Source organism: Uloborus diversus, chromosome 7 (genome assembly GCF_026930045.1).
Source record: "Uloborus diversus isolate 005 chromosome 7, Udiv.v.3.1, whole genome shotgun sequence".
Classification (NCBI taxonomy): domain Eukaryota; kingdom Metazoa; phylum Arthropoda; class Arachnida; order Araneae; family Uloboridae; genus Uloborus; species Uloborus diversus.
The window spans coordinates 67272784-67299725 of NC_072737.1; the positions used below are offsets into that span (position 1 = coordinate 67272784).

Consider the following 26942-nt stretch of genomic DNA (forward strand, 5'->3'; position numbering starts at 1 on the left):
TCAAGTCGTTGCTCCTCCATCGTCGTCAGCATCATCATCGTTGTCGTAATCTTCATTACGGTAGTCATCAGCATCGTTGTCGTCATCATGGTAGTCATCATCATCGTTGTCGTCATCATGGTAGTCATCATCATCAGGTGGAGTTGAAGGCAGCACGACGTCAGTTGCACGCTCCGATCATCATCAAAAGCAGGATTTAAACAGGAACACCGAAAAAAAAAAAAGAAAAAGAAAAACACTAATATTTTTTTTCTCCCCCTTTTTTTTAGGGACAAAGTTAGTCGGTTGGAGTTGTCGTCCATTTTTTCATAAAGTCAGCAGCAGATGAAGTCGAGTAAGGGCCTTCGTGTGTGCCAACTTTGGTGACCTCATACCGATTGTTTGGGTTGACTTTCGTTACTCTGTAGGGACCAAGAAATTTAGGTCGTAACTTCATACCTGTACCAAACTGAGTTCTTTGTATGGCAACGAAGTCGCCTATTTGATACTGAGTAGCAATTTTTCGTTTTTTATTAAAATTCTTCGTATTTTCCCCTTGAATTTTAAGTATGTTTGTTTTTGCTGTGTTACGAAGCAATTCTCTATCATCATGAAATTTTTGTTCATTTTCTTCTTCAAGTAAACTAAGTATTTCTAGATCTTCGTTCGAACGCATTTTTACACCTGTCAAGAGTTCGAATGGTGAAAATTTCGTGCTTCTGTGTTTTGTGGAATTCAGGATTTTCTGCAGTGCTGGAACAAATGTGTACCATTTTGTGGGATTATTTATCGAAAGTTTTGCAAGAACGGGGATCAATGTACCGTGGACTCGTTCGACTTGTCCATTTCCCCTAGGTATTCCAGTTGTGATTTTTACATGTTGAATATTTTGTTTTATACAATAATCGCTAAAGTCTTTTGACGTAAAAGCTGGGCCTTTATCGGTAACTATACGAGAAGGATTTCCAAAAATACTCTCCTGAAATTCTAATTTTGAAATAACGTCATTTGTTGTAGTTGATTTTGTCGGGTATATCCATGTAAATTTTGTAAATGCATCAATAACAGTCAAAATGTGTTGATAGTTCTTATTTGTAGACATTAAAAGTCCTAAGAAATCGACGTGATAAGTGCTTAAAGGGCGATCATCTTTTGGAATTGGATTCAAAAATCCATCTTGCTTTCCACGTTTTTTATTTACCAAAATACAATGCACACAATTGGAAATAACAGTTTCGACAGCTTGTTTAAGGTTAGGGATAAAATAATTTTGTTGTACAACATCAACAGTTTTGGCTACTGCAAAATGACCATTTTCATGTACATGTTTGATAATCTCTGTTTGCATACCTTTGGGTACAACGAGCAATTCGCGATCATTTATCAATTTATACAAAACACAATTTTTAACTACATAGTCATTTACTTTATTTACCTTGACTAGGGCAATTACTGTTTTTAAATTTTCATCATTTTGTTGAGCTGCAGCGATTTGATCTGTCAAGCAATTTTGAGTTATCATCATTACAGGATATCTACTTAAGGCATCTACATGGTTCATTTTTGTTGCGGGGCGATGAATTATATCGTAATTAAATTCTTCAAGCAACATGGCATATCGGGCAATTTTAGGTGATATATCTTTCTTAGATAATGTTTTCTTGAACGCGTCACAATCAGTAACAATCATAAATTTAGTATTCAAATAATGTCGAAATTTTTTAATTGCTTCAATGACTGCTAACATTTCAAGTTCATAGCTTGAATAATTTTCCTGCTGAGGGGTCGTTTTTCTACTAAAGTAGTAAATTGGGTTATAGTTGTTATTCGAAGACTCTTGTAGGAGTATAGCACCAAATCCGTGTTTACTTGCATCAGTGTGTAACTGAAGTTTTGCGCCAGGACGAAAAATGTCGAGAACAGGATAAGAAGTTAACTTTTCCTTCAAAACAGAAAATGCCTGATGTTGTTCTGGTCCAAAAACAAATGGAGCTGATTTCCGAAGCAAATCACTGAGTGGTTTAGCAATTAATGCATAATGCTGAATAAATTTTCGGAAGTAACCAGTAAGTCCTAAAAATTTTTGTATGTCTTTCACATTCTTCGGCAGGGGAAAATTTTGAACTGCAGAGGTTTTGCAAGAAGAGGGCATTATTTTTCCATTTTTAATCACATGACCCAAAAATTCTATTTCTCGCTTGAGAAATTGGCATTTCTTAATATTTAGGTCGAGTCCATACTCAGAGGCAATTTGAAGGACTTTTCTCAACTTGTTTATACCATCCACTTCATCAACGGAAGGAATAAGAATATCATCCATGTAAATAATGACGGTCTGATCAATTAAAAGTTCACGAAAAATGCAATTAATATATTTCTGGAATAATAAGGGGCTTCCACTTAATCCGAAGGGACATTTCTGGAATTCATACTGGGCATTATGAGTGACAAATGATGTATACTTCTTACTGTTTTCTTCAATATCAATATGAAAAAATGCATTTTTCAAATCTAATGTAGTAAATGTCTTTGCTGAACTTAAAGAGTCTAAAATTTCATCAATTAAAGGTAAAGGATAGTGATCTTTAATTGTTTTACGGTTTAGTTTGCGGTAATCAACACATAAGCGATATGAATTATCTTTTTTCTTACAAAGTACGATCGGTGAAACAAAGGAACTACAACTAGGTCTAATAATATCTTTTTCAAGCCAATCAGCAATCTGAGAATCTACGATTTCTTTTTGCAAAGGGGATAACCGACGGGGTTTGCTTACAACAGGAATCTCATCTTCTAAATTAATTGACATCTTTAAATTGGTCGTTTTAATTTTATCAGGCTTATAACTCTTAATTAAATGACTAACTTCTTCACGTATTTGAGGGGTTTGAATATGTGCAAGGTCTAATTCAGGTTCATTGGGCACAATATTTGCGACATTCAACAAAAAATTTTCATGTTTTCTCAAGTTACAACCATTTTTATCAACACATAAAATACCTTGATTAATAACATCAGTACCAATAATTGCATCCACATTTAAAATATCATCATCAACTACATAAATCAATGTCGAGAACATACAGTCATCAATTTCAATATCAGAAAAGAAAGTGCCAATGGGGCAATAGGTTTTGTTTCCCAAGCCGGAAAATGTTGCACTTGTAGGTTTTAAACTTATATTTCGGAAATTTTTAAAAATTTTATTTGAAAGCGCGGTTAGCTGTGATCCAGTATCAATTAGAGTAATTATCACTGAATCATTTATTTTAGCTGACTTCAGCATGTTGGAGTTAATTTGGAAAGAATTACAAGTTTTATGAGCATAGTCGGTCGTTTCCGTGGGTGAAAATGGAGTCGGATCGGCCTTGCATTTCGAAGAATTCGAAAAAGATCTCTTATCAGTTGTTTTCTTTTCACAATCTTTACTAACATGGCCAAAGCCTGAACAAAAAAAACAACGTTTTCCTTTGTTTTTTGTTGGACAGTCATACTGCAGGTGGGAATCATTTCCACAAAGAAAACAAAATTTGTTCATCTTTCTTTCGTTATGTTCGTTATATCTGGCTCCTAGTGAATTTTTTTCCGATCGAGTTGAAACTGGAAAAGGTTTAAACGCTGTATTTTTTCTCGAATGTGCATCAGCAGACATTTCAGAATATATCTTCAGCTTATTTCGAAAGTCATGAATATTCAAGCAATTATACAAAACACTTTTATTAAATGGCGTATCATCTATTCCGTTTATTATATAATGCATTAATGATGAATCATCAATATTAGCCGTCGAACCAATCTGACGCATCTTAAAAAAATATTCTTCGACACTTTCATTATAACGCATTTTTCTGTTCGAAAGCAATTTGTGTACCTCAGCCGGACAACGACTGTCGGAGAATTCCGCAAGCAATAATTTTTTTAACGTCTGCCAAGACGTTGGCAAAATTTCGCTATCAATGAAAAGTTTTGCTTTTCCTACTAGTAATCGTTTAGAAAATAACAAAGCTTGCAAATCACTGAGATGTAGAAGTATGATCGCTTCTTCAACGGAATCTATCCAAATGTTGACGTCAGACATTGCGTCGCCATTGAAACGTTTAACTAGAGTTTCGAAATCAGAAAATGTAACGTACGGTAATGCGGTGTTTGGATTATCAACATTTGTTATTATATTTGTTTCGTTTTCGTTAGGATATTCGGTTTCAGTTTGCACTGTAGCAGTTGCAGCGCCTTTAGGTTTTTGATCTCTCTTTTTGGACTTCATTTTTTCCACACCACGTCTGTATGTTTTCGAAATAAGGAATTGAAAATTGTGAAAAGAGTCACTCACCGCTTAAAGTTGAAGGAACAGCTACACGTTGAAACTTTCAAAGGGGCGAGGTTTCGGAATCAAAGGCCGTGCCCCCATTTGTAAGGATCTCGGCTGGTCTAGGGGTATTCTTCACACAACAAAGCATGATGAAGGCATCGTACACTAATAAACATTTAATAATTGACAGCACAAGACGAATACAGGAACATAGAACAAGAAACATTAAAACATCGAGAACAACACGTCTTCCACCACACTTCCCATCATTCCTTCTCAATCCGCCAAAACTGGTCGCGTCACGCACAATCTCACTCCGCGCGTAGGAATACACAAGAAATCAAGTTCTTAATAAAGTGTCTTAGAAAATAATACATCACCACATATATATATATATATATATATATATATATATATATATATATATATATATATATATGTAATATGAAAAATCCTTTGCTAGGCCTTTTCCATATTAAGTTCTGTTCACTTATAAGTCAGCTCGTATGAGTCACAGACATTATTTATTACACACTTAAATGCTTCTCATACCATATATGGTTATGTTCTTGGCTCAGATGAGATTCCGATTAAAGTACCTACCAGACACTTTTTTTCTCTCCAGACTTAAGCCAGCCTCTGTCTGCGGTGCAAAACCCAATAATATTTCGTTATTGCAATCTGCTCCTCCTATATAGATCACGTGAGATCACATGATCGAGGGATAATTATCTGTAATCTTTTAATGATGTTCCCTATATGAAAATCGTGGCGCACAACTAAACAAGGGGGTTAGTTAAGAGAAGTTCCTACTGTTATATTCTATGTAAAAATAAAGATGTGATTTGTGAATGTAGAATTGTCCTCTTCCTACGTGGTGGATTATCACGGCACAACACTGCAACTTGCGAAAACCAAGATTCGTAATAAGAACCGAGCGGCGGTTCTTACAAGCCGGTAGGATGATAAATGAGGGCAGAGCTGTAGCATTTTAAAATTTTTACAGCATTGAGTGATTTGCGTAAGATAATACCATACTTCATCCGCAAAAGAATTTTTTGCTTCAAGACATCGAAACAGTATCTTTCGGAGTTAACCGCTAACAACAGTGAAACCACTTCAGAATATCCTAAGAAAGAAAAAGAAAGTTTTAAGTGCCAGATGGAGACCAGAGATCATTTCAGTGGAACTCCAGCGAATATTTTTCCGAGTGTTGGTGCTCAGCGCATCTGCTGAATGTGTGTGTGTGACCCATCCAGTGTGCGAAAACATCATTAGGATCCACTTGCTGGTGATACATTGTGCCACCATATGGTTTACTGTGCTGATCAGATGAAAGGGGCCTCGCTCATTGAAAGTTCGATTTACAAGGATCTTACGGATCTCTCTGATGTGTTTTTTTTTTTTTTCTTTCGTTAAACTGAAATCTTGAGATCAGGCTGGTGGTTGAGTTACATTTGTTTTTAGATTTCGGAATATGATACTTTTACTTTCTTGAAATAAGTATTTTCGTTTATATTGTGATTTCTAGGGAAACGTTTTCATGATCTCTTTGCATTAATTATGGCTAATATGTATAATATTTATCGGCCAAGCTCTTTAAAAGGCTCATGCCGTTATGGTAGTATTTTGTTTGGTTGCCAAAAAATGTTTCATGCAATGTAAATGTGTTTTCTGTTCTGATTTAAAGTAAGATAGTCTCTTTTGTGATACTATTTTTATATGTCTTTAATTTGTAGCATTTGTTAAAATTTTACTACACTGTTAAAAAAAAACTGAAAATTCAGGTAGTTTTCTGACTGATTTTAACAGAATATTTCCGTAATGCTTCAAAATGTATTTTTTCCTTACAAAAACGTAAACATCCCGACGAAAACGGAATTTTTCCATTTCTAGGGTTGCCGCTGTGCTGTACTTTGCTCCGATTAGTCTTCAAGTCATGATAAACATCACTTATTGATAGTGCTTATTAATCGCACTGTTACATTTTGCTAAAAAAGCATATTTAGAATAACAAACTCAGATGCTGTAGACAAAATAGATAGCTTGCTATTTCATGTCTGGAGAGTAATATACTCGTATGTCGAAATTGTTTATACGCCTTTGAGCTTTGTAGGTTTGGAAAAATGTTCGCGCCATTTTTAGACTGGCAGATGTGTTTTGGTAGCCCTGGTGATTCGATGTGGGTTTTACTGAGTCAGTATTAGAATATTTTTGTGGTTTTAATATTTTGCTCAATACTTTGAACAATTCTATTCGTTAGTCATATTGTGTGCTCTATCAGTGAGAATAGTTTAAGGATCTCGTGTTATCAATTTAAAATAAAACCTATTGGATTAGCTGTATCCAGATGCATTTAGCACCGCTGGTCATATGTAAGTGTTGTTGAATATATTTGTACATGTTAATATACAAATGTATTTTCCTTGTTAATATGCATTTGATAGAATTCCGATGATAGTTTATTTAGAATTTATACAACTATTATAGAGTTACTTTTTATTGCTCTTACGCATTCTTGAAAGTCATTAATACGCTAAATACCATTTTGTATCTATACCGGAGATTATCGTGGTGTGCGAGCAAGATAGGAAAAATCACTCAGTTTTTTTTTGGGGGGGGGGGATTCGCTTCACAGTTTGGAATACTTAAAGTAACTATTTTAAATCTCTAAATAAAGGTGTATTGTTGATCTTTGATATATACATTGAAAGTTTTGGCAACAATAAGTACTTAATTTAATTTATTAAGATCTTATCCAACAACTTATTTGAGATTATTGCAAGTTTCTTGGAAAAACAGTTCGGGTAAAACGAACTGATTGATATTGATATGTGCTTAAGTAATAATGATTATGTACCAAAAATTCTATGTTGCGATTCCAATGAGTGAAAAATTTGAATATCATTGGGGGGGGGGGGGGGGGGGGGTAGCATCTGAACCAAAAATTCTTCACGTGCATGTCAATGATTCTGTTTTTAAACACAATAGATATGCGGTACTCTCTATCAGGTATATTATTATTAACGTCAACCTGTTTTAATAGCATTTTATTTGACATATTCTGCAAATAAAAATATCATATTTTTCATGTATGTTTTTCCATGCCACCCCAGACAATGTACGACGAAGGGAATATCGAACAGTATCAGCAGGGATAATTGGTGTCCTATTCAAATCCATCAATTTTTCTGCTGTTACTATTTGATTAATTTGACTCATCTGAAGTTGATATAAAAAGTTTTGGTCAGCAAATGGATGCTTGATATGTTAGGTAAGTTCTCTCTCCAGATGTTAATTTAAAAAATCTTTGAGTAACAAATGCAAATAAAAAAAAGTAATAATTTTAGAACAGTTAACTATCTCTGTATTATATATCATTTTAAAGAACTAAATTTTTAATGAAACGAAAAGTCAATACTTGACATAACTTTTTAAATATTTTTTGAAAATAAAATCTTTTTACTTAAATACGGGAAAGTGAGAAATGGAAAAAATATCGCAATGAAAAAATAAGGAACGTAAATTCTTTAAAACACAGAAAGATCGTAAATGAACGGAAAAATAAGAAATGGAATTTTCGTTCAGTCACGAGAAATTTATAAACGGAAAACTACAACTACGGAGAAATAAGAAATGGAACTTCTGTTAAATCACGGAAAGTCATTGAACGTAAACGTAATATTTACGGCAACTTTGCTGCCGGTACTTTCTCCGTTATTTTCAGGAAATTTTTTTAACAGTGTAAATAATTTGAATATGAATGCGGAAAGTAGAAGAAATGCTTTAAAGTTTGGTGAAATTAGAGATAATGATATTGCGTAGTGGCAAAACTAGTCAAAACCTTGAAATAGAAAATGACCCAGAAATAGCCCCTTCTAATAAAAATAATTCAAAAATGGAAAACAAAGAGTCAAATCGAAAAGATGCAGAAACTCAAGCTGAGGTACCTCCTGAATTAAACGTAAATAACACAGATGCGGAATGCCAAACTGTTACTGAGAGAATACAAGAACTAAATTTAGCCGGGATTTCTGCTTCTGAAAATGAAGCAAAACAAACAAATACGGGTAGTAATCCAGAAATCTTATTGTTTGAGCCAGAGTTGAGAATAAATTTTTTAGCTTGGTTAGCTCATTTTAACCAACAAACGAACCTAAATAAATTAAACGAAAGCTGGAAATTAAAAAAATTTCAGAAATTTATTCGCGGATCCGCCTTAAAAATCTATGTTAATCAATGTTTGTGTTGCACTTCTTTTCGCGAGATAATAGACATTTTTGAGGAACATTATTTCACCCCGATGAGTAGTTTCACAGATTTCCAGAACTTAAGATTCTCGGAAAACGCCAAAGAATTATTCTTTATTTCACTGAAAAAGTAGAACTGGGGAAGAAAATAAATCTCAGTAACAAACATATTCTAGAAGGGCTCTCAGTTGGGTTACCGCAACAAATTAAATCTTTTCTGCTAATTAAAGACCCGCAAACTCCCACAGAATAGCTTCAAGTGGTCACTAAGATAATTAACGAGGTACCACATGAAATGTCAAAATATGAATTTAAGACCAAGACACAACAACCAAGTGCTTATAGGGGACCTACCCAATTTTATCAAAACTGGGTACCGCAAAACCAAATGCAAAACAATTTTCGGCAAAACCCTATTTACGCTTACCAAAGTAGAAATAATTTTCCACGAAATAATTTTAGTCAACCACAGGGCAAACGTCGTGTTTTAAACCAAAACGAGGAAAAGAACGCCCGTAAAAACAAACAACACATTATACACTGGAGCTACCTCCTAATCCTTGTAAATTCTGCTCACAACAAGGAATTATTAACGCATATCATTGGGTACAAACCTGCATAAATAAACCAAATACCTTGACGGTTGAACCATTACTAGAGTCCCCGAATAAGGATAAACAATTTAGGGAAGGAGAGGAAAATTCAAATGCAGCATGACAATTACTAGTGCCCGGGTATATAGGAGGCGAAATAATCTACAAAAGTGAAAAGAAATTATGTAATGAAAATAAATTATATAATGAAGTGTACACTAAAAATAAAAGAAACTCGAGTTTATTACAAAAGATGTGTTTAAATTTAGATACAGGATCAACCTTAAACATTATTCCTAGTGTGATTGCAAAAACATTAAATGTCTCGATTGAAGAAAAAACAATCGTGAATGTTAAGCAAAGCCCAATAATATTTCGTTATTGCAATCTGCTCTCTCCTTTACCGGGTCGACTTCTTTAGCAATATTCAAAGCATCAGAATTTGCTATATCCTGATTCGCTGGGCTCACGGCGAGGATAAGACTGTTTGGTTGTTCGATGTACTGTAAAACCATGTTTCGCACTTCCGCAATACTAGTCTCTGCCTGATCTCCAACAACATTTTTGATCAATCCTGGTAGGTTCACGAGAGTAAGTTTCAAAACTTTAGGTGAATAAATCTTCAACGAAATAGGCTGAGAACTGAAACCGGAAGTTCCAGGATCTCGATTAGTTTCTCTTTGGATTTCGTTTTTTACGTCCTCAAAGTTCGTAAATTTTTCGTTTTCCTTGTGGAGAAAAACTGCTACGCTCACGTCAGCCAATCAACGGGGACTCGGAAAACGGAGAAAATGCGGATCTGAAGGAAATGCTCCAAAATTATGACGATATATTTCGATAAATAAGTATGATGTTGGAACTATTAGAATTGAACCACAACGGGTAAGGTTAACATCAGACTTACCGGTGACATTAAGGGCATATAAAACGTCCCCTAAACAACAGGAAGAAATTGACAATCAAATTCGAGAATTGTTAAAAGCAAAAATAATAAAAGAGAGCTCAAGTCCTTATAGTGCGCCTGTTACCCTAGTTTTTAAAAAAGACGAAAATAAAAAAAGTCGATTATGCATAGACTACAGGAAATTGAACCAAATTACAAAATCAGATGCAGAACCATTGCCCTTAATAGAAACATTCATAGATAAATTAGGAAAAAGCCGATATTTCTCAAAATTAGACATGGCGTCGAGATATTGGCATATACCCGTACATCCCCCAGATACAGAAAAGCTTGCATTTGTCACTAACAGTGGCCTATATGAGTGGAATAAATTACCGTTTGGTTGGAAAAATTCCGGAAGTATTTTCCAGAGAACTCTGCGCCGAATTCTGACAAAACAAAAAATTAAATTTGCAACTAACTATTTTGATGATACAATTATTTTTTCTGAGACTCTTACAGAACATTTAAATCACCTTAAACAAATCTTTGAAATGTGCAGGACAGAAAACATTAAGCTAAAAGCTTCTAAATGCTCTTTTTTACAGACAAAAATTGAATTTTTAGGTTATGAAATTTGTAACGGAATTGTTACCCCAGATAATAGTAATATTGAAGCTATTAAAAAACTGCAACCACCAACCAAATGTCAAATCTCTTCAAAGATTTTTGGGGTCAATAAATGTGTATCGCAAATTTATAAACAAGTATGCGACTATTAGAAATTTATTAAATCGGTTGCTGAAAAAAGACACAACTTGGCAATGGACTGATGAATGCCAGGAAGCGTTTGAAGTTTTGAAAAATTCATTAATTTGTAAACCTATTTTAAAAATATTTGATCCCAGCAAAGAATGTCATATTTGTGTTGACGCGAGTCAAACTGGTGTGGGAGCAGTACTAAAACAGCCTGATGATTCTGGTACCTTACATCCTATAGATTTCCATTCCCGCTCTTTAAAAGATTATGAAAAAAATTATGGAATTACGGAGCTGGAATGTCTGGCTGTAGTCGATTCTTTAAACAAATTCCATCACTATCTTTTTGGTCGAAAAATTACCATACATACTGATCACGCCTCGTTAGTTTGGCTCAAAAATGTAAAAAATTTAAAAGGACGTTTGTTCCGATGGTCCTTGTTATTAAGCATGTATGACTATGATATTAGGTACACGAAAGGTACCATGAATTTTGAGGCTGATATGCTCTCAAGAGACATACCTAAAAGTAATCTAAAAGAGGAAGATGCAGTAACAGTTACTGGAACCCAAGCTTCACATCTACTGCAATTGGAGGAAATTAAAGAGGCTCAAAAAAATGACAATTTAACGGGTAACTTCATTGAAATTAATAATATTTTATGCCTGCGTAGAAAGGGTTTTACAAGAATTGTTGTTCCATTCTCCTTAAGATATAAACTACTCAAAACTGTCCATGAAAAATTTGGACATCCAGGAATTCAAAAAACAATTAATTTACTTAACTGGCGCCTGTTTACTATTGGCAAAATATAACAATAGACATAACTAATTTTAACAAGCATTGTCATACGTGTCAGGTAAATAAAAAACCTCGGCAAAAAAGATTTGGCCTGCTACAATCCATGCCTCCGGTTGAAAAAGCATTTGATCTTGTTGCAGTAGACAGTGTGGCTGATTTCAATTACTACAACTCCACTAAAAAGTATATGACATTACTCATTGACCATCATTCAAGATATATGTGGTCTTTTGCGTCAAGATCAATTACTTCTGAAACATACATTAACTTTCTTAAGCAAATCTTCAGCGTACAAGTGCCTAAAAGTATTTTGAGTGATAAGAATTCGGCATTTACGTCTTCCCATTTTAAGAAGTTTCTAAAGCGCAATAAAATTAAACAATTGTTAAATACAGCACACAGACCAGAATGTAATGGCAAAGTGGAAAGACTAAACCAAACAATTGTCACTCGATTAAAGTGTAAAGTAAATGAAACTTCTAAAAAAGTTCCTTGGCCTAAATTACTGGAGCAGGTGACTCAAGAATACAATTTGACTCCACACTCTGTAACAAAGTTTCCTCCTTCATATTTAATGTATGGTATTGTACCTTTTGAAAATCCAATAAAAGAAGATATATATCCTCCGGTCGAACAAGCAAGGAAATTGGCAGTTGAAAGAACTAAAGAATACCACGAAAGAAATAAGATATACTACGATGCAAGATTTGTGGACAAAACTTTTAATACAAATGACACTGTCATATATGAAGAATTAAAATACCCTAATTCTCGAAAACTGTCTCAACCATTCAGTGGACCATATAAAATTCTTCAAAAAATTTCAGATGTTAATTATGAAATTAACAAACCGAATGCGCATACCAAAGAAAAAACACAAACAGTTCATATATCTAAACTGAGGAAATATAATATACCGAGCAACTTCAAGTTATCTCACGAGTGAAATAATATTATTGTTCATCTTTGAGCTAAAAGAAGAAAAATGTAGAGTACATATGTTGAATTATGTAAAGAACTTATAAAAAGTATTGAGTATTACATAATTTTACCTCAAACCACAATGTCATTTTAATTGTACTTTGTTTTTATTAGTAACTGTAGTGTTACTGTATGTGTAATGTGTAAATGTTATAACATTTCAGATTGTAGAAAAAAAAAGGAAAGAGGTTGCAGATAATTTCCCGTCTTCATTTTTTTCCCCTATTCAATCCTGTCGTATTCTTTAGGAGAGGGGGGATGTAATATGAAAAATCCTTTGCTAGGCCTTTTCCATATTAAGTTCTGTTCACTTATAAGTCAGCTCGTATGAGTCACAGACATTATTTATTACACACTTAAATGCTTCTCATACCATATATGGTTATGTTCTTGGCTCAGATGAGATTCCCCTTAAAGTACCTACCAGACACTTTTTTTCTCTCCAGACTTAAGCCAGCCTCTGTCTGCGGTGCAAAACCCAATAATATTTCGTTATTGCAATCTGCTCCTCCTATATAGATCACGTGAGATCACATGATCGAGGGATAATTATCTGTAATCTTTTAATGATATTCCCTATATAAAAATCGTGGCGCACAACTAAACAAGGGGGTTAGTTAAGAGAAGTTCCTACTGTTATATTCTATGTAAAAATAAAGATGTGATTTGTGAATGTAGCTTTGTCCTCTTCCTACGTGGTGGATTATCACGGCACAACACTGCAACTTGCGAAAACCAAGATTCGTAATAAGAACCGAGCGGCGGTTCTTACACACACACACACATATATATATATATATATATATATATATATATATATATATATATATATATATATATATATATATATATATATATATATATATATATATGAGGATTCCATTATTTTAATTAGTTTATCCAAACAAAAAACAATTTATCCTATCATTTGTGTGCCTCCACATTTTTAATTTTGACACTTACACATTTTTGCTTCTGGGTACTTCATTTTTTTAATAAACGTAATAAATTTTCCTGACATTAAAAGTTTTCATTCCTGAAAATTGAAAGCATTAATTTCAAAAACCAAGTTTCAAGCCACAAACGGAAGAGATCCGATCAATCTATTTTCGGTATCTCTTGATCCTGACGTCATGATGGAGGACGTGTCACTGGGTATCATTCTTCATTTCTAACAGCGAAACCCATTCCCCAATTCTCCGCTGGATTAGCCTAATGGAAACGAAGATAATCAATTCATCTCTCTGCAGTGACGGATTTTCAGTCATGTTCATTGGACAAATTAGTTTTTTTTAGGTTAATTTTTTATATCATATATGTATTTTTTAATTTTTTAATTAATAAACTTACCTGTTGTGGCAGAGATAGTGTCCAAATAGATTGCAATAATTCTTATTTTTATTGTTGTGATTAATGTTGTGGTTGTGATTTTGGGATTTTTAACCCCCGACGCAAAACGAAAGGGGGTTTTGTATTATTTTTTATGTGTGGTCTATCTGTGGCATCGTAGCTCTTAAGCGGATGAACCAATTTTAACCATTCTTTTTTTTTTTTTGAGTCTATGTCTCTCGCAACCAATCTTTTATCTATTTAACAAAGAAATGTACTTGGCCTAATTTGCATTTATCAGTTACAAAAAAAAAAATAACTACTTGCAATTAGCCTCAAATATAGACTAGCGAATGATCGAGTAACGCTCCTGATATCATCAACCATGAAACTCGCTGAAGGGCATGATAATTCGATAATAATTTTTGGTAATATTTGACATGCAGGGAAATGCTTTATTTCGACAAGGTCGAACTGGATGCGGTAACTTAACTGTTTTACTGGTAAGACTTATTTTAGGAGAATGAAGAAACGAAAAAGGGTCTATCTACTGGATTATAGGATTAATCCACTGGAGTTAGGATTAAAATTTCAACTATCAAAATATCGCCAAACAGGCCATTGCTTCGTTCAAATGTAGAAGCGATTTTCACCCGTCATACCTTGACGGGCGATTTTCTAGTAAATAGTAATTAGGATGAAATGTAATTATGGAAAAGTTAGTCATTAAATGTAACCACATTTGAGCGCTCTCACTTAATGGATAATTATTTCATTGCCCTATATGCGCGGCAGAAACAATGGGTGATTAACCAGAAACCACGGAAATAACTTTAATCGTAACGAACGGTAAACGAAAATCGAGAGAACTAAGGTTAAAGCTATCTAACAATCCAATGGAACAGCGGCGCCCAATCTGTGGCCCGCGAAGCTGATTCATGTGGCCTGTTATTCTGATAAATGTTACGAATCGAAAACAATTTTCTGGAAAGTTACAAAACAACCAAAGATCTTCAATCGGTAGTAAGATAGATTTCTGCAAATTGGAGCCAAATGGTCAGAAATTGGTTTCTAAAAAACCGATTGAAGCGTGTTGATAAAATAAGCATATGGTAATGATGACTACAGTTCTTGGTTTGTAATTTTTCTTTCTGTGCTTTTCTATGTTTTCTAGAGCAAAAAATCAAACATATTTAAATTTTGAAAGTGATCTGACCAGTGCCAGTCATCTTAATATGAGTTGCTGACCACGGGTAAAACCAAGTTGAGCAGCACTGCATTTGAGTTTCATCAGGAAAATTAATGTTATGAAGCAAAATTTGCAATAAAAGGCACGTTTGAAAATAAAACCATGCTTAGAACGAACTAATTTCTTATACTCCGTCTTTAAAAAGGATAAAAATGCAACAGAATCTTATCTATTGCTACAAATACCATTGATATCCTAACAAAGGTAACGATACCTACAGGCAACTATAGTTTCCGAACGTCCCTTTCTGTGATTAATGCGCGTTAGATTATTCACGTAAGTAAACTTTTGAAATGATTTTGTGCTTACAGTTTTAGCATCTTGATTTTAGTAAATGACCTGTATCTGAAAGTATCTGCGCCATTATTTTTCTAGGAACAGTCTCAATCTTAGTGCTTCATATTTCCCCAAGGAAAAGATCAAAAGCTCCAAATCATTTCATTCATAAAAGATTTATAGTAAAGTTAACGATTCTAAACGATACTAACAACGATTTAATTTAAATAAACTACTTTCTAACAACGACTCTAAAGCTTAGAGCTGGAATTAGTAAATGGAAGAAGCAAGTCCAATCACGGGTTTAGCAAAAGCTGTGTCAATGACGCCAAGTCATGTGACGCAACAACCACGAATGGCGCATCAGCTTAAGTTTTTGGATCAGATTTTTCCTTGTTGCGAAGCTAGGGATACCAGAGAAAAGTTTCGGGTTTTGTCCAATTGGACAAAAATGATATTGTATTTAATAAACAATTCACGTGCCGCTAATAATTGTTCGCAGTGAAAACTCAACAAGCGCGATAACGTGCCAAAAACCACTCCAACACGCGCTCCGACCCAGAATGGCTGACCTTAGGCTGATGCATCGGTTCTTATATATAGGGGCCTTAGCTTTGCATGTTTTGCGTGAAACTAGCGAAAGAAACCGGATTTCTTCTAATGCTTTGCTTTAAAATCCACCACGTGACTTGGGATCTTTGTTTCACGAATGAAAGGCTTCATTCCCTCCATTTTATCTCTTCTCAATGTTCTAAAGTTTAAGGTAAAACTTTCAAATAATTCATTAGCTTCGTTCTTTACTCATTTTTCCCAGAATTAAGATTTCTTGACCGAGCGCTGTTTTGCATAACGGAACCAATTTATTTCTACATGCAGCCATTTAATTAAACTTCATTTTCTTTCGATCAACCTTTAATCCTCAAAGCAAATCCTCATTAAATGCGTAAAACTTCGTTAGAATAGCTCTTCTGTATAACTTATCTGTTTAAATGCTTCTCAGAAACAGAATTTCTCATTCTAAACACTAATTCCCTGAGGTGATGTTAGCTTCCCCTTATCAGCGCTGGTGGAAGGTGAGATTATGGCTTGAGTGTTTTCTGGGTTAATCTCCCTTTTCACCTTTCCGCCATGTCGTTCAATGTTCAGTGTTCTCTCTAATTACCCATTATCATGCGCTGGAGGCTAATTAATCATGTCTGTTCTGGACTTTAAAGTTTAGCATAATCTAAGTAAAAGAGTTACTGTCTTATAGAAATCAAAAATGGATTAATCTTTCGTATCACATTGTAGGGATTCTCAAAATGAATGAATGGTTGAGTTTTAAAAGCTTTCAACTTTATGAAAATTATAGGATGGCAGAACTATAGAGTTAAACCTTAGGGTTCAACCATATAAGATTGAATTCTGCCCGCATATAATTTTCACGTGACAATTGGAATAAATCTGCAATTTAGAAGAAATAAACAAGAAGAAGCCTTTTTTTTTTAATTACACCTTTTTTGTTGTTAAAACCTCAATCAATGCTTAATTTTCTGGAAAATGACTTCAAGTTTCCCGTTTCTACTAAATCTTACACCGAGTCAATAAGTTCAAAATCTGAAAGGCTACAAACGTTGTTCAGTACTTTTTGGCTGCTTTAGTACTTTTTTTTTCAAGCGATGTTCACTCTGTTGACACGCAAATCAAAAGGCTGCATGTTCAAATCATGTCCAAGTCACCAATTTAGTAGCTAACGTTTACACGTCAACCTTTGTTGCATCTGGGGTTGAAAAAAAAGTGACCTGTGAACCAAAAAATAATCCAAATTTGAGCTTTATGGGTGCAAAGATATCCGACAAAACATTTTGTCAGATGTGTTTGCATCCAAAAGTTCCCACTATTTTGCACTGAAAAGAGGGTTTTATGCAACCCAGAAACATGTGTCTGCATTTTGCAAAAATTCGTACTGTTTTGAGCTTTGCTGTTTCTACTTTTATATAATTCACTTAGTCCAAAGCTATTTGAACTAAATTCAAAATGTTTTAAAACTTTGGAATCGAATTGAAAATTAGAAAAAAAATCAGGCACGTAAATTCTGCTATAGGTTTACTGATATAGCTTTTAAACTATTAAAACATTATTGCCACGTAGTAACTAGGTACATATAATTAAAAAGTTTACTGATGTAGAGCGTCAAACTACTTTAGTAAATTAGTATCTCTAAAGGCCATATCACACGTAGCGAAATTCGTTCAACCTGACAATCAACTACGGTTCGACACAACCGCGAGAGCGAATTCTGACCGGAAAATCCCCGTGTGCTATGCTTTTCCAGGTTGAACGTATTCCATTCAACTTTTTATCTTCTCGGCAAAAAAGTTGGATCAACCTCAACTCTCAGCCAATCAGAAGAAAGCAATCCCTTCACCTGATGATGTCAAAAAACAACATGGCAGTCTATCGAGATATCAGCATGCATGTGGAAACATCGCAAACCATGGAACAAATCGCTAGATATACTTCAGGTGAGTAATTAATGATATATTTTTTCATTATAAAGAACTATAAATCTTAATATTCTCATTATTATTGTTTTTTCCGATTTCCAGTTCATTAAATAAGTTGAGAAGGAGTCTACGCCAATTCGTCAATCTGGGAGCATTATCTCGCCAAATCTATAAATATTTGTAAACAAACTTTTATTGAAAGAGAGAAACGAAAATGTTTTTAATATATTCATGTGTGATCATGTAAAGTTAGTCATTATTTAAAGAATTTAAAAATCTCCATTCGTTCTGATAAATTTATGAAAGATTTATTGAATGTAAAAAGAAACTAATGCTTGAAACAAACATTTTATTTCGTTACTGTATTTTGTTCCTTTATTGCCCCTTGTAATATCAGTATAATATTCCTCTTAAATTCCGTTAAGGGATTCTGGAAATTTTTGCTAAGTATAAGAGAAACCTTATTTTTATCAACTGTAAGTTTGAGCGTGCATACGAACAATACAGTACCTTACTAATTGTCCTTGAACTAAATATAAAGTAAAAACTATTTCAGCCATGTCATACCTTATTGTGTGCAAAATGTTGTAATTAACTGTCTGTAAATTAAAATATGCAGACTTTAATTGCAGTAATTATAGCCTAAATGTGATTAAAACTCATACTACATGACAGTTTTTGTAATTTATGAAAACATTAATATAGCATGGAATGGAATGGAATGCAGAAGTTTTCGAACTTGCAATAAGTAAGACTACAGAGAATTTCTGAATGAAAGAAGATGAGACCCTTTGTAAGTCACTCACTATCAATAAGTGAACCTAATCAGAAAACTTATAAACATTTTGTATTTTTTATTCCCGTCTTTTAGACCAGGGTTGTCAGATGAAAAATTTTGAAAATAGCCGAAACACTAATTAAAATCAGCCAAAAAAAGCTGGCATATATGAGAATTGCAGCACCGTTTGATAATTTTAAACGCTTCGACTGTACAATCACGCTTGAATGTACATTCCCTGGATTTTAGCCCATAAAATTGTAAAGTGACACACTAATTGCTACTTGTATACTCTTTCAATTTGCCAAGTGTGTTTTACATGAAAAAAATTTAATAAATAAACAAATATACGAATATTTGCCTTGGTTTTACTGGATCAGGTGCTAGACAAGTCATTAAGTTCTTCATGTGAATCATTTCTCTGTTGCAGAAAACATGGATATCCCTCCCAAAAAAAGAAAACTCATGAGCAAGAAGAAAGTGAAACCGATAGAGGAAGTCTGGACCACAGAAATGGAAAGCTATTTCATTGATCTCATAAGAAACAAGGAGAACGTGTGGAATATAAAATCCGACTTTTACAAGAATCGTACTTTGCGAAGAATTAGTTTGGATGAAATTAGAATGAAAATGGAGCTTTTTTATCCAATGAGTGCACCTTTGTTTTCTATAGGTGAGTCCTGATTTTTTTATAAAACTAATTAGTTTTTTTCGTGTTGAGATTTTTTGCCCCCGAGGAAAATGACTTTCCATTGTTATAAAAAACTAAAAAGCTAAAACTTTCCTAATGTTCTTTCTTTATTATAATTTTTTTGTGTAATAAACACGCCGCTTTTCAGAAATACAGTGAGAACTTGTACTAAACTCAATGAGGGGTGCAGGTTCAATAATAGTTAGTGACTAATTTCCTTGGGAGGGGGGGGGGGGTTCCACCACACTATGAAGATATGTTTTTTTTTGGAAAATCGACTTTTATATTCCAAAGTTAACCTAAGTTGGAGTGATAAATCATAAACCCTGAGAACAAGTGATGATAACACTTTTTTAAATTTGTGGAGTAATGAAACATATAAAAATTACATGTTCGGAAAAGAAGTAATGTCAGTTGTGAATGAGGGGCCTGCTCCATGTCAAAATTGCCTAAATTTTGGCACGATTCTGCCTAAATCAAAAATGTTCCCCACCATTGGCTACCTGCTGAAAATAATGAAATCATGAAATTCTCAGATTGTTAAAATTTCTGCGTAAGAAATTCATATTCAACTAATTCGTATTCAACTAGTATCCAAATCAATTACGAACTGCATTGTAACTTATTTCATTAAATTGAAAATTTTCAGTAGAGAACTTATTGAAAGAAACAAACTTTTTTTTCTACCCATATTTTCTATAAAGATTGAAAATTTTATTTCAATTAAGATTTTAACTGAGCATTCGGGCCCAGATCAGCGTACCCGCATACCCCACAGCTTGGGAGGACCCAACTGCCCAAGAAATTGAAAAAAAAAAAAAAAAAACTCTAGCACTAAGATTTATTGAAGTTAGAAATATACACTGCTGGCCTCCAGGAAGGGGCCCTACAGATTTTGTTGCAGGGCGGCCCAAACTTTATACATCCGGGCCTGTAAGCTTCCAAATACTTACAAGTGCCACTGTGTATTTTCTTTCGGAATTCGAACATTGCATTTTATGATAGAGTTTGCAGCTCTTACATATTGTAAATCATTACTTTTTCCTTTTTTTCTAGAGAATCTGCAAAAAAAAAATATACAATTCGTTGAAAACCATATTTCAGCGAAACATGAAGAAAGTGCAAAGCCAGCCAAGTGGCTCAGCCTATGAATTCAATGTGCCGTGGGTGCACTTTGGTGCCTTGCTTTTTCTACAGGATACAGTGGAAGCTGAAGAGAGCACATCAAATTTGGACGACAAAGAGCCCTCACTAAGCCAGGTATGGATAGATATTTTGAAGATATTTAAATCACATTAGTCTCATTATTGGGGATTAAGTTGAGCTCAAAAGAATTTCAGCAAAAAAGTTAGAATTGGAAAGTTAGCTTTAGCAGAGTGCTAAAATATTGAAGATCGATCAATATGTCGACATTTTTTTTTTTTTTTTTGATACCTCAATGTGTTTTAGTTGGAATCACCATGTGTATTTCTTCTCTCATGCATGGTTTTTGGCCACTATTGATTAGGTATTCGAGCAGAAATGCCTTGCTTGAGTTTTGTAATCAAGATAGTATTTCGGCATTTCACAAAGTAGGAGAGCATAATCCAAGGTATTCAAAAACAATTACCGCAAATTCGGTAATATTTTATCTTGCACCAAGAACCTGCAATCAGAGCCGGCCTAGGCCGATCAGAGCAAAAGGGTCCAATCGGGTCCCGCGATAGCAGGGGCCCCGCACCAAAAGAAAAAAAATCATTAATGAATGAAAAAAAAAAGTTCAAATTTAACATTCAACTGATGCTGAACAGAAGTAAAATTGATGGGTTTTCTTTTTCCAAAACTACTTGTGTCAAATAAATTTCTGGAAAAAAAGTTACACTATCCGCCCAATATCCAGTTGAACATCTGAAATCATTGGCAATAATTATACTTACCGGTTAGTTTGTTACCAGTTAGCTTGTAGCATAGAGGTGTGCACCTCGAAGCGATTTTTCGAAAATTCGATTTTGTTCTTTTTCTATTCCAATTTTAAGAACATTTTCCCGAGCAAAATCATCATAAATGGACGAGTAAATTACAAAGTTATCATAAAGTGGGACCGTAACATGGGCAAGTCAATTCGCAAGAAATTCACCATACATTATTTGTAAATATACAGGCGAACCAAAAGACTTTTTAATTATCTACTACGGGCAAAGCCGTGCGGGTGCCACTAGTAATAAATAAATTGCAAGTTTTTTATCACTTTTTTGAATTCTATTCATTAAAAAGGACTATATAAAAGTTACTTACGTCATAATTTTTGTATCCGCTAATTATGCTGCTTTATTATCTGCTAATAAGTTAAAACTATTAAATAGTTATATGTCCTGCTGTAGAAAGTTAAAACTATTAAATAGTTATAACTTTCTCGGTTTAGAAACTAACATTAAATTCTAAATTGGGATAAAGTTCTTTATGAAATGAAACAAAAATGATGAATAACAAAAATTATAAATGCGTATGAAATTTTAATTTCAGTCTCTGCTTGGAGTAGAAAATGACGTTTGCCCTTCCGAGCAAATTGAGATGTTTTCCCAGTTTGAAGTGGAGGCAGAACAACGAGGGTCTACGCCAATTGATGCCTTGGAAGTAAGCATCTGTTCTGTAGAAGAATCGAAACAAAATATATGTACAAATTCACCCGATGTTGAAGAAGTGGTATTACCGAAAAAAAAGATTGGGAAGAAGGTTCAAAAGCCGAAAAAAGTGACGGAAAAGAATGACCCCGGAGAGCTTCTTCTTACAGAGGCAGTTAATGCCCTAAAAAATGCCCTAATAATGCAAATAAAGATGACCAAGACTGCATTGAAGAAGCTTGCGGACGATATATTACGCAAATTTTGAAAAGTATCCCGGATATGGATATGAAAAAAGTCGCACAAAAAAAATTGTAAAAGCTGCATTAAAATTTTTATGATGTAATAAAGTTGGTTTTGAAAAATTAGCATTTTACATTTCTTGACTTTGTAAAATTAATATTAATGTTTGAATATGGAAATACATTTCTTTCAATGTATTTGTGTTATGTTGCTCTACATAAGTGCCTACAAATACTGCGCATCTAACTTTTTAAGTGGATATATAGAATGCAGCTTTCGTAATTTTGGCAGCAAAAAGATTTTGCCGGGACAGTAGAAAATACAATCGAAAAAAAGGCAGAAACCCAATCGCAAATCAAGTTTTATTGAATTTTTTTTATTAAAAGAAAATTACTGATAAATAATACAATGTAAAGAAATACTTCAACTAACAATTTTATTATTAATTGAAATTAATCATATAATAGTAATAGCAAGTAGTTTTAAATCTCCGCTACAATATTATGTTTTTTTTTAGTCCAAATCTTTTAATATTTAAACAAGTTATATCTTTGAGATTCATCACTCGTTCGATTCTAGTTACAGAAATCGAGACTTTACAAAAACTATTCAATATTGAAACATGAAATTTAGCATGCCTGTCTTGTAAGTACTTGTGAGTGTAATAGACTGCATATTATGTAAATGATAAAATATTTTTTGATTTATAGCCTATTTGCCAAAAAAAGAGGTGACTAATATTCCAGAAATTTTTGGATAAATTCACGTAATTTGTTATAATTCTTAAAAATTTCATTTACCCGCAGTTTGTTACATTTATACATGTGAAAAAATCTAAACAAATTTAATGAAACTAGTTAATTGTTTTAAGTACAGCTTTTCTTCTAACTGGTAATTTTCAATCATTTTTATCGAAAAATCACACTTTTTTTAAAAAAATTGAATGATATTATGGATATTTTGATATGTCAGATGTTTTCAATCAGACAACTAAATTCTTCAAAACAGTAGATTCATCCTCAAAATTAGCATTTCTTTCCTCATTTATATTTAATATTCCATTTTTATCAGTTTTAATGGAGTTCATTTAGCATTTAGTTGTTTTACTCATTTACCTTCTGTTAACTTCTTTCACACGGTTATATGATTCAGAAATAAAAAAATATGCATTAGTTGGTGCACAGACATAAGACACTTTCTTTTTTTCTGACCAACATTTACTATTTGATATGAATCTAAAATTGTTACAGTACTAATATTTTTATAAATATAAAATAAAAAGAATATTATATTTATGATGTATTAATTCCATCATAAAAATATAGTACACAACTTCGCCTATTTTTCAATATTACTATGATTAATAATTTTTATATTGAAAATACCGCAGTTGAAAAAATAAATATTGAAGTATCATGATATTTTCAAAATAAATATGGGATATATATTGTGATATGCATCATGATATATATCGGCAAACCCTGGTAATTAAGCTCTGAAACTTATCTAATAGTTTAGTTTTCTAGAACTGAAGTGAAATAAGTTATTTAAATAAAATGGCAAACAATTGATAAAGTGAAACATAATTTATTTACAAAACACTTATGTACAAAATATAGCCCATTAGTGTAATTTGGCCATGTCTTTTTGCCAGGGAACAGCCCCAGGCCCATTTACATAATTGGTAAACCTCACCCTTACCTCTTTGGCCACAAAGGACCCTGATCGCTTATCAGTTTTCAAAGGAGGTAATGCATTCGTATTGTGCCTCCAGCTTCCCTTGAAAATTTTCTTTATCACTACTTCCTCCCTGTCGAGGCTCGGTAAAGGAGAGTAAAGCTCCAGGCATCTTGACCGCAAAAAATTGTGAAGGCTACATGCAGCCATGACTATACTTATTGCCTTGACAGGGAGAGTCAAAATTTCGCTTTGGGAAACCCTGAACCTGTTGGCCAAGATGCCGAAAGCATTTTCCGTTACTCTTCGAGCCCTCGACAGGCGGTAATTGAATATTATCATCTCTTCTGTGAGGGGTGTTCCCTTATAGGGTTTGAGGATGTTCTCCTCAAACGGGAAAGCATCGTCGGCCACTATTACAAAAGGAGCAGGAACATTTGTGCTAGGAAGAAATTGTCCTGCTGGTATGTTCAGTTTATGGCCTTCAATGTATTTCTTCAGGGTGCACTTATTGTAAACCCCTCCATCACTGATGCGGCCATTTGTGCCAACATCTACAAATAAAAATTTCATGTTGGCATCGATGAGTGCCAGCAGCACAATACTGTTGAAGTGCTTATAATTCCAGTATGTTGAGCCGGAATTCGGTGGTGGAGCAATTTTAATATGCTTCCCATCGAGAGCTCCAATGCAGTTTGGAAAGTTCCACTGCATGAAAAACTCCTCAGATATTTTCAACCACTCTTCTCGAGTTTTTGGCACTCTCATCTCCTCCTTCAGTACTTGCGTAATGGCCTTGCATACAACAGGTATAATTCCGGATATTGTATTCTGTGCCACCCTGAAGTTGAAAGCGATGGAGCTCTGTGTCTCCCCTGTTAATATAAAAGCATATGGTATAATTTAAATTTACATATAACAGTAGATTTAATAATTCAAGGATCCAGTTTATCTCCATCCATTAAAAAGAATAATGGAGAACCAAACATATTATAAACTAGTCATTCAGGGTAACTTAGATTTACAGCTTCTCTACTGAGAACTGTCCTGCTCATATTTTGAGTTTTATTGTAATTTTTGGTACGAAAAGGATGAACACTCTTAGAGTAACGTCTGAGGTTTTCCAAAATTAAGAATTAATAACTATAAGCTCAATTGAAAATGGATTATTAGCCTGGTTTTTAGCTTTCCTATCATTTAGGGCAACTTTGCACCATGTCATGAATGGGATGCAGAATAAATTACAGAATAGTTGAATGATGCAGTTAGCAGTGCATGATGTTGGAAACATTTTTTTTTTGTTAAATAGAGAACATTAAGTATTTCATAACCTTGCTCGGTGCATGCAGTAAGTACTGGATCTTCTAGTTTTTTAAAGTAAAATATACTTAAAAATTATAAGTGGAACAAAGTTAATCATAATGGCTCAAAATTACACTGAATGGTTGATTGATTGCAATATTACACAGAAGTGATAATTTTGACTTAACTAATGTTTAATTTCAAATATTTCTGCACTCCACAAATAAATTTAAAAAAAAAAAAAAAACATCATCACTTCGCATTGTTTATGGCTCATCACTAACTTTTGGTTGACTTTAGAATGCTATAATATTTTTTAAAGAAGGGATAAGCTGAGTTGAAAGTGAATAGAAATTTAATGAATCACAAAGCATTGCTCCCATTAATCAAGGGAAGAATCAAGGGGTTAGAAACGAGTTTTCCCCCCTAGACTTAACATTGTGCGAACTAAGTACTCCTGATGTATTAATTAAACCAGGGCATGTTATAAGCCAGTTAGTTTGACTGTATGTATTACCACTAAAAATTGCTAAATGATCTAAAAGTGAGTGTTGATTAAGATAAAAATTTAGGCCAAGCAAATAGGTTTTTACTAGTGAAAGAAATATGCAAAATTAACATTATTTTAGATTTATTACCTGTTGCTAAGTATCTGAGGGTGATGGCAAGTTTTTCACCAGCTGGAATAGCTTCCCTCATCACCGTATTTTCTTTGACTATGAGGGGCTCCACTTTGGCCAACAAATATTCAAAGGCATCGGTATCCATCCGAAGAAATTTCCTATAACTCTCTTCATCCTAAAAAATATCATGGGAAAATAGTACTTATAATTTTGCAATAAAAGTTATCAGCAAATTCATTTTTCCAGCTGGAAAAGGATAGTGAATACATGCAATAAAAATTATTTTTAAAAATCACGCATTATTGTCAATTAAATTTTTTAATACCAAATTCCACAATTGAATTGCTTGCTACAATTTGGTTAGCAAATTATTTTTTATTTCAACAATTTATGTCAAAATATTACCAAAATTAAAATAAAATTCAATGTTTACCTAAATTCCTCAAATAAAATATCAGTATGTAGCGATAAAAGAGTTAATTATATTTTAGCGATATTTGTAAACAATTTTTATGTTCAATTTCATATTGTTACGATATCATATTAAAATTTCTTTTGTTTATTCCAAAATAAAAAAATATTGAATGCACACTGACTGAACAAAACAAACAATACTTACTTCTAGGGCTAGTTCTCTCATTAAGTTTTCATAACAGCCTAATCTTTTTCTTCTCAAAAGCCATTTCCTGGTGTCCTGGTCCATATTTTCCTCTTCTTCTTTTCTTTCTCTTTCTTTTTGATTAAGCTATAAATAATTATGCCTAGAATGGGAGCGAAAGATGGATTGTCCATCGTTATGCAATTTCTTTCTCGGCCACAGTGAAAAAAACACGTTGAATAGTAGTAAACACGGTGATAATTCAGTGCGGTGTGCTAACTCGCCTAAAATGGTACACAGATGCCCACGCATAGAATCAACTCTCCCTTTGAAAGCCTGGCAACCCTGTTCAACTTCTGAAAGAGAAAGTTGCATGAGAGCTTGAAGTTGAACTGGTAGGTTGAGCGAATTTCGCTACGTGTGATATGGCCTTAATTCTAATTATATATGACAAAGTTTTGCGAGCTTAGTGACTTCTAGGGAAACCCCTACAACATTATAAGGATGAAATAAACAGTGTATTTGAATTTGAAA

General features: G+C 33.6%; 1 protein-coding gene across 1 annotated transcript; it reads right to left on the reverse strand.

The window, feature by feature from the left end:
* Positions 1-25955, reverse strand: LOC129226719 (uncharacterized). The gene is made up of 3 exons (XM_054861348.1): positions 25826-25955; positions 23910-24760; positions 1-171 (listed from the first exon to the last, which is right to left on the reverse strand). The coding sequence occupies exons 1-3, from the start codon at positions 25953-25955 to the stop codon at positions 1-3; spliced, it is 1152 nt and encodes a 383-aa protein (XP_054717323.1).
* Between the last annotated feature and the right edge of the window lie 987 nt (positions 25956-26942).

What these genes read in the sequence shown, in the direction of transcription:
- LOC129226719 (XM_054861348.1), bottom strand. Translation starts at nt 25,955, where the DNA reads ATGGATACCGATGCCTTTGAATATTTGTTGGCCAAAGTGGAGCCCCTC. An exon ending in CCTCAGATACTTAGCAACAG is followed by an intron (nt 24,761 to 25,825) that starts GTAATAAATCTA and finishes TTATATTAACAG; the next exon opens with GGGAGACACAGAGCTCCATC. An exon ending in GGTCCTTTGTGGCCAAAGAG is followed by an intron (nt 172 to 23,909) that starts GTAAGGGTGAGG and finishes TGATGATCGGAG; the next exon opens with CGTGCAACTGACGTCGTGCT.